At 39.2% G+C, this 9,177-nt stretch overlaps 1 protein-coding gene across 1 annotated transcript; it reads right to left on the bottom strand.

The window, feature by feature from the left end:
• Nucleotides 1-5,959: 5,959 nt before the first annotated feature.
• LOC127432672 (complex III assembly factor LYRM7) lies at nt 5,960-8,681 on the bottom strand. Its single transcript, XM_051684028.1, has 5 exons — nt 8,621-8,681; nt 8,317-8,389; nt 6,619-6,689; nt 6,422-6,503; nt 5,960-6,327 (listed from the first exon to the last, which is right to left on the bottom strand). Exons 1-5 carry the CDS (start codon nt 8,639-8,641, stop codon nt 6,257-6,259), a joined length of 318 nt encoding a protein of 105 aa, XP_051539988.1. The 5' UTR covers nt 8,642-8,681; the 3' UTR covers nt 5,960-6,256.
• Nucleotides 8,682-9,177: the final 496 nt, after the last annotated feature.

Below are 9,177 nucleotides of genomic sequence, written 5' to 3'. Positions count from 1 at the left end.
ACGGTAGGCAATTAAGGTCACTTTTCTACTGACTCTGAAAACATCAAAAGAAAGATGCCCAGGGTCCCTGCTCATCTGCGTGAACGTGCCTTAGGCATGCTGCATGGAGGCATGAGGACTGCAGATGTGGCCAGGGCAATAAATTGCAATGTCCATACTGTGAAACTAAGACAGTGCTACAGGAAGACAGGAAGGACAGCTGATCATCCTTGCAGTGGCAGACCACGTGTAACAACACCTGCACAGGATCGGTACATCCAAATATCACACCTGTGGGACAGGTACAGGATGGAAACAACAACTGCCTGAGTTACACCAGGAAAGTACAATCCTTCCATCAGTGCTCAGACTGTCCGCAATAGGCTGAGAGAGGCTGGACTGAGGGCTTGTAGGCCTGTTTTATGGCAGGTCCTTACCAGACATCACCGGCAACAACATCGCCTATGGGCACAAACCCACCTTCGCTGGACCAGACAGGACTGGCAAAAAGTGCTTTTCACTGACGAGTCGTGGTTTTGTCTCACCAGGGGTGATGGTCAGACTCGCATTTATCATGGAAGGAATGAGCATTACACCGAGGGCTGTACTCTGGAACGGGATCGATTTGGAGGTGGAGGGCCCGTCATGGTCTGGGCTGGTGTGTCTCAGCATCATCGGACTGAGCTTGTTGTCATTGCAGGCAATCTCAATGCTGTGCATTACAGGGAAGACATCCTCCTCCCTCATGTGGTACCCTTCCTGCAGGCTCATCCTGACATGACCCTCCAGCATGACAATGCCATCAGCCATACTGCTTGTTCCGTGCGTGATTTCCTGCAAGACAGGAACGTCAGTGTTCTGCCATGGCCAGCGAAGAGCCCGCATCTCAATCCCATTGAGCACGTCTGGGACCTGTTGGATCAGAGGGTGAGGGCTAGGGTCATTCCCCACAGAAATGTCCAGGAACTTGCAAGTGCCTTGGTGGAAGAGCGGGTTAACAGCTCACAGCAAGAACTGGCAAATCTGGTGCAGTCCATGAGGAGGAGATGCACTGCAGTACTTAATGCAGCTGGTGGCCACACCAGATACTGACCGTTACTTTTGATTTTGACCCCCCCTTTGTTCAGGGACACATTATTCCATTTCTGTTAGTCACATGTCTGTGAAACTTGTTCAGTTTATGTCTTAGTTGTTGAATCTTTTTATGTTCATATTATGTCAAATATTTACACGTTAAGTTCGCTGAAAATAAAAGCAGTTGAAATTGAGAGGATGTTTCTTTTTTTGCTGAGTTTGTGTGTATATATACACTATATTGCCAAAAGTATTCGCTCATCTGCCTTTAGATGTATATGAACTTAAGTGACATCCCATTCTTAATCCATAGGGTTTAATATGACGTCGGCCCACCCTTTGCAGCTATAACAGCTTCAACTCTTCTGGGAAGGCTTTCCACAAGGTTTAGGAGTGTGTTTATGGGAATCATGTTGGAACAGGAAGGGGCCATCCCCAAACTGTTCCCACAAAGTTGGGAGCATGGAATTGTCCAAAATTTCTTGGTATGCTGAAGCATTCAGAGTTCCTTTCACTGGAACTAAGGGGCCAAGCCCAGCTCCTGAAAAACAACCCCACACCATAATCCCCCCTCCACCAAACTTCACAGTTGGCACAATGCAGTCAGACAAGTACCGTTCTCCTGGCAACCGCCAAACCCAGACTCGTCCATCAGATTGCCAGATGGAGAAGCGTGATTCGTCACTCCAGAGAACACGTCTCCACTGCTCTAGAGTCCAGTGGCGGCGTGCTTTACACCACTGCATCCGACACTTTGCATTGCACTTGGTGATGTATGGCTTGGATGCAGCTGCTCGGCCATGGAAACCCATTCCATGAAGCTCTCTACGCACTGTTCTTGAGCTAATCTGAAGGCCACATGAACTTTGGAGGTCTGTAGCGATTGACTCTGCAGAAAGTTGGCGACCTCTGCACACTATGCGCCTCAGCATCCGCTGACCCCGCTCTGTCATTTTACGTGGCCTACCACTTCGTGGCTGAGTTGCTGTCATTCCCAATCGCTTCCACTTTGTTATAATACCACTGACAGTTGACTGTGGAATATTTAGTAGTGAGGAAATTTCACGACTGGACTTGTTGCACAGGTGGCATCCTATCACAGTACCACGCTGGAATTCACTGAGCTCCTGAGAGCGGCCCATTCTTTCACAAATGTTTGTAGAAGCAGTCTGCATGCCTAGGTGCTTCATTTTATACACCTGTGGCCATGGAAGTGATTGGAACACCTGAATTAAATTATTTGGATGGGTGAGCGAATACTTTTGGCAATATAGTGTATATATGTATTCAAGTCAGAAGTTTACATATATCTTATCCAAATATATTTAAACTCAGTTTTTCATGGGGCCGGGGTAGCTCAGCGAGTAAAGCCAATTTGGTTGCTTAGGAGACCTGGCTAGAGTCACTCAGCACGCCCTGGGATTTGAGCATGCTGAGTAACTCCAGCCAGGTCTCCTAAGTAACCAAATTGGCTTGGGAGTGTAGAGTCACATGGTAACCTCTTCGTGGTCACTATAATGTGGCTCGCTCTTGGTGGGGCGCATGGTGAGTTGTGCGTGGATGCCGCGGTGGATGGCGTGAAGCCTCCACACACGCTATGTCTCCGCTGTAACGCGCTCAAAAAGCCATGTGATAAGATGTGCGGGTTGATGGTCTCAGACGCAGAGGCAACTGAGATTCGTCCTCCGCCACCCGGATTGAGGCGAGCCACCACAAGGACTTAGAGTGCATTGGGAATTGGGCATTCCAAATTGGGAAGAAAAAGGTGAGAAAAAAATAAATAAAAAAATGTCACAATTCCTAACATTAATCATAGAAAAATGTCCCTGTCTTAGGTCAGTTAGGATCACTACTTATAGAATGTGAAATGTCAGAATAATTGAAGAGAGAATGATTTATTTCAGCTTTTATTTCTTTAATTACATTCCCAGTGGGTCAGAAGTTTACATCCAATTTGTTAGTATTTGGTAGCATTGCCTTTAAATTGGTTAACTTGGGTCAAACTTTTTGGGTAGCCTTTCACAATAAGTTGATGGAATTTTGGCCCATTCCTTCAGACAGAATTGTGTGGTGGTGGCGTAGTGGGCTAAAGCACATAGGTGGTAATCAGGTTGCTGGTTTGATCCCCACAGCCACCACCATTGTGTCTTTGAGCAAGGCACTTAACTCCAGGTTGCTCCGGGGAGATTGTCCCTGTAATAAGTGCACTGTAAGTCGCTTTGGATAAAAGTGTCTGCTTAATGCATAAATGTAAAGGAGTCAGGTTTGTAGGCCTCCTTGCTCGCACACATTTTTTCAGTTCTGCCCACAAATTTTTTTATTGGATTGAGGTCAGGGCTTTGTGATGGCCACTCCAATACCTTGACTTTATTCCCCTTAAGCCATTTTGCCGCAACTTTGGAGGTATGCTTGGGGTCATTGTCCATTTGGAAGACCCATTTGCAACCAAGCTTTAACTTCCTGGCTGATGTCTTGAGGTGTTGCGTCAATATATCCACATAATTTTCCTTCCTCATGATGCCATCTATTTTGAGAAGTGCACCAGTCCCTCCTGCAGCAAAGCACCCCCACAACATGATGCTGCCACCCCCATGCTTCACATTTGGGATGGTGTTCTTCAGCTTGCAAGCTTCACCCTTTTTCCTCCAAACATAACAATGGTCATTATGGCCAAACAGTTCACATTTTTGTTTCATTAGACCAGAGGACATTTCTCCAAAAAGTAAGATCTTTGTCCCCATGTGCACTTGCAAGCTGTAGTCTGGCTTTTTTATGGCAGTTTTGGAGCAAAGGCTTCTTCCTTGCTGAGCAGCCTTTCAGGTTATGTCGATATAGGACTCGTTTTACTGTGGATATAGATACTTGTCTACCTCTTTCCTCCAGTATCTTCAAAAGGTCCTTTGCTGTTGTTCTGGGATTGATTTGCACTTTTTGCACCAAACTACGCTCATCTCTAGGAGACAGAATGCATCTCCTTCCTGAGTGGGATGATGGCTGCATAGTCCCATGGTGTTTATACATATGTACTATTGTTTGTACAGATGAATGTGGTACCTTCAAGCATTTGGAAATTGCTCCCAAGGATGAACCAGACTTGTGGAGGTCCACAATTTTTTTTTTTTTTTCTGAGGTCTTGGCTGATTTCTTTTGATTTGCCCATTATGTCAAGCAAAGAGGCACAGAGTTTGAAGGTAGGCCTTAAAATACATCCACAGTACACCTCCTATCAGTAGCTAATTGGCTAATTGTCTAAAGGCTTGACATCATTTTCTGGAATTTTCCAAGCTGCTTAAAGGCACTGTTAACTTAGTGTATGTAAACTAAGGCAAGTCGTTTAGGACGAGTAATTTTTCCAACAATTGTTTACAGACAGATTGTTTCACATTTAATTGACCATATGAAACAATCTGTCTGTAAACAATTGTTGGAAAAATTACTCATCCTAAATGACTTGCCAAAACTATAGTTAGCTAAGTGTGGTTAAAAAATGTTTTTCAATTACTTCAGCCTAAGTGTATGTAAACTTCTGACTTCAACTGTATGCAAATATGTGTGTGTATATATATATATATATACACACACACACACACACACACACACACATATACATACACTGCCGTTCAAAAGTTTGGGGTCACTTGACTGAAATGTTTTACATGATCTTAAAAACCAAGTCATCAAACAAAGCCGAGCTGCTTGAATTTTTGCACCAGGAGTGGCATAAAGTCACCCAACAGCAATGTGAAAGACTGGTAGAGAGCATGCCAAGACACATGAAAGCTGAAAATCAGGGTTATTCCACCAAATATTGATTTCTGAACTCTTCCTAAGTTAAAACATTAGTACTGTGTTGTTTAAAAATGAATATGAACTAGTTTTCTTTGCATTATTCAAGGTCTGAAAACACTTGATCTTTTTTGTTATTTTGACTAGTTGTCATTTTCTGCAAATAAATACTCTAAATGACAATATTTTTATTGGAATTTGGAGAAATGTTGTCAGTACTTTATAGAAGAAAACAAAAATGTAAATTTTACTCAAACACATACCTATAAATAGTAAATCCAGATAAACTGATATTTGCAGTGGTATCTTAATTTTTTCCAGAGCTGTATGTATGTATGTATATATATATATACACACACAAATATTAAATTCATCAATAAATGTCCTTTGTATGCCATTTTAGCATTAGTTTTTGCATTCATGTTCATTTTAGCAATATTTTGAGTTGATTTTTCATTTAACCATAAGCTTTGTGTCTTCTTATATTCAGGATGATGGCTATAGGCACGTTACTCAACAACAGTGGGATTCATCTAACAAAGTAGGAAGTTCTCTACCATAATGACCTTCTCTCACAGAATCAACACCTAACCCAATGTTAAATTACATTTACATAATTTATTTCAGCCAATATTTCCCTTACATTCTCTATATTAGGTCAAATTAAGTGAATGTCAATGTTTTGGTTGACAACTTAATCTGCAAATCTCAGCAACCTTATTCAGACCTTATTCACGCTAGCGCCATCTTTGATTTTTAATGAGAATGACAACGAGGCTGTGAGGGATAGACTTACAGTCTCTTCTATGGCACAAACTGTATAAAGCTTTATAAAGCTGCTAGATCACATCTGAGTTTTTTGTATACTGAATGTTCTTGGACAGATATTTTATCGACGTTTTGTCCGCGGAATGATCAAAAACTGCAGTACAGTCCATTGAAGAGACTGTGTATCTATCCCTCACTGCCTCGTTGTCATTCCCATTTAAGAAGGTGCTAGCATTAATAAGGTCTATATCGGTGTGAAAAAAAAAAAAAAAAAGCACACCTAAACTCAAAAACCAGAAAGTCCAAAGAAATAGATTTTGAAAGATGACACGCTGATAACTGTAACCCTAAAAATGAAAAGGCATTAAGTTTTAGTATGACATTTATTGATTTAGTGATTTAATGACAATGTATTGAATCTGTAGTTTTAACCATTTCATTCTGCATTTAATAGTTTATTTAAATATTTATTTAATGGTTTAATTTTGAGTAATTTGGCCCTCCATAGCTGTGATCTTTCAGTGGAAATGTAATATGCATGAATATTGGGCATTAACATGCTATTTATTCAATATTGGAGATCTTTGTGGAATATAAAATGACAAAGTTAAGCAAAATAAAGAGTGTCAGTGACTGTAAATCCTTCAGGTCATGTCTTTGTCCTGGGTGAATCACAGTAAGGTACATTTTCTAGCAGTAGACTCTTCCGGGGCCGCAACACTACCAATGAAAATATATGCAACAATTATAAAAGCAGAGACACTAATCAGCTTTCATACTACACTGTATAATTCATTACACACACATCACTTACAAATTTTATTTTCCTCCACATGCTCTGCCTGTATTACACTTTCACGAAGGATAGTCTCAACTGCTCGGGCCATTTTAAGCATCTGAGGAGAGATTGTGAATTTCACAGTAAATATTATGATCTAGAACTCAGAGGGTATCCAAAAGTGGAAATTGTATTTCTAGTTAAATAATACGTAGTCTGATGACATCACTCACCTCTTTAATATTTTCTTCTGAAGTTTCATTCTTGTTTCTTTTAAATTCATCATTTATTTTTAACCTGGCAGCTTCATGTCCAACAAAAGCAAAACAAATAAATCATATATCATTCAACACACCGCAGTAAACACAAGTGTTTTTTTTATTATTATTTTTTTATTGTACAACATGAAAGATTCACACAAATGTAGTGGTGTCCAATAGGGCTGGGCGATATGTAAAAAATATTTTAACGATAATATCCTTATAAAATATTGCAATATCCGATTACATTGTCAACCCCCCCCAAAAAAAATTATCATATATAACCACCTTCCCAAATCTAAACATTTACCGTCTCAAACGGCTCCATTTGACATCACGCAAGCATCCATCAACAACAACAGATGGAAAATTACTAATAGCCAACAGATTAATAACTAAAGACAATTATAAATGTAAAGACAATAATAATCAAAATAAATAAGCCTAATAAATTCCCTTGTGTTCCCAAAATAATGCTGCCAAATGTGTTCTTATCGATTTTGTGTGGCATTTTGGTAACAGCCTACAGTTAAAGCTGCTTAAAGAAAAGAAAACAGAACTCAATTTTAGGTTCAAGGTGAACGTGTCTTGTATTACTTCATGATTTAATCACTTTCGTCTTTGTTTCTTTAATACAAAGATATATATTACTGAACCTGCAGAGTTGTGTTCACAATGCATGCCAACCGTTTGGAAATAAAGAGATCTAAACTCACAGCACCTCCCGAGATGATCGGAGATAATTTGCAGCATTCTCATAGATGACATTATTCTTGCAAACAGTTTTCAGATGAAACAGAGAGAGAGAAAAAAAAAGAAAAAAGAATGAAAACTCTTTACATGCACTTGTTTCAGTAGACAGGCTTGCGCTGCACGCCTACCTGCGCGTGTTCACATGACAGGCTCGGGCTGCACGTCTCTGAACAAACAGCGAATCAGACATGAGCGTTAAAAATATAACAAAGTATGTTTCTTCAAGCGCATGTCTTTGTGACTAACAGCACTTCTTGTCATTGCCTGTTGTGGGCAGATGAGCAAAATTATCCGTGCATTAAATACATTTGGATGAGGATCTTGTGAACTGGATTCAGCCTCGTCGAGTTTGGCGGGTGCTAGTTTCACACCCTGGCCACTGTTTAATATATTTGGTGACTTAACAGATCCATGGTTTTGCCATTTCCCGATATTGTCGATCATCGTTTGTTCACAATCGGCATCGGGATCTTTGTAAGACATAGTCGATATCCGATTACATCGTTCTATCGCCCAGCCCTAGTGTCCAAAAGTCTGAGACCACTTGTAGAAAGTGCAAGATTTTATTTATTTCTTCATAATAGTAATAATTACATTAAAAAATTGAAAAAAATGTATACATATACAAACATTACAAATTATATCATCAGCATAAGTATTTAAATGAGAAGCTGTACTAAAATATATATATATATATATATATATATATATATATATAAATATTATATGAATTTCAGAGTTTCTTAGTATTTGGTATGTCAATACAATGAAAGTAATGTAAGAAGAGGAAGAGCTTTAAATATTCTATGGATTGCTTTTATATTTTGGTTGATGCTAAATATCAAGTGTTGCATAATGTAAATAAAATGCATCACTTGTGTTTTCATATTGGTTGATGTTGGTTTACATCAGTGATACCTGTCAGAGCTCTGCCATCATCTTTAAATACATCTCTTCGTGTTTTGTGGAGATCTTTGAACACTCGAAGCACCTTTTGAATAAGAATATTAAGAAACCGCAAAGATGAATTATAAATCAGTTTTTATAATAAAATGATTCTTTGCTCTCATAAATCCATCCTTTACCAATTTAATAATACAAACTGCATTTATGTGAACACTGAACTTGTAAATCAGCATGCCAAACAGTTGTTAGCTAAATAAAACATTTAATAATGTCACGTGTCAAAACATAAATACAGAAGATTCGAACTGTTTCTCACCTTCAAGCGCGTCCCCATCATGTACAAGTCTTATTCGTCCCTATCATATACAAAGTCTTGTTCGTCTGATAGTGTTTGTCATACGAATGATCCACAGCGGCACCCGCTGCACTGGAGGATGCAGTGCACTTTGCAAAATACACTATGGAGGCTTTTATCGTTCTCATTTTGTGAATACTAAAATAGTTCAGAAACTTCTGATAATTTATTGAATTTCAAGACATAGATATCAGTTATACATTGATTATGAAACTTGGATGTCATATTCAATTCAAAGTCTTTCCAAAAATAGCCTACAGTATATCTTCAAATGAATAAAAAAAAGGTGTTCCTCATCTTCACTGTAAACCTAACTGATGAAGTTTTTTACCCTCTTTTAAATACAATGGAAGCAGGACTAAGGGTCTTCAAAAATGAATTATGCCCTATATTTCAAGTCCTTTAAAGCCTTATAATAGCTTTGTGCGAGGAACATTTTCCTTTCCTTTAAGTAAAACCCACCAAATAAGCAATCTTGGTTGCTTTCAATATTATCTATATTTAAGTGGACATACTCA

This window comes from Myxocyprinus asiaticus, chromosome 42 (assembly GCF_019703515.2).
Source record: "Myxocyprinus asiaticus isolate MX2 ecotype Aquarium Trade chromosome 42, UBuf_Myxa_2, whole genome shotgun sequence".
In the NCBI taxonomy this organism is placed as follows: Eukaryota; Metazoa; Chordata; class Actinopteri; order Cypriniformes; family Catostomidae; genus Myxocyprinus; species Myxocyprinus asiaticus.
The sequence above is the reverse complement of the archived record's forward strand: the minus strand, read 5'-3'. Positions and strand labels throughout refer to the sequence as shown.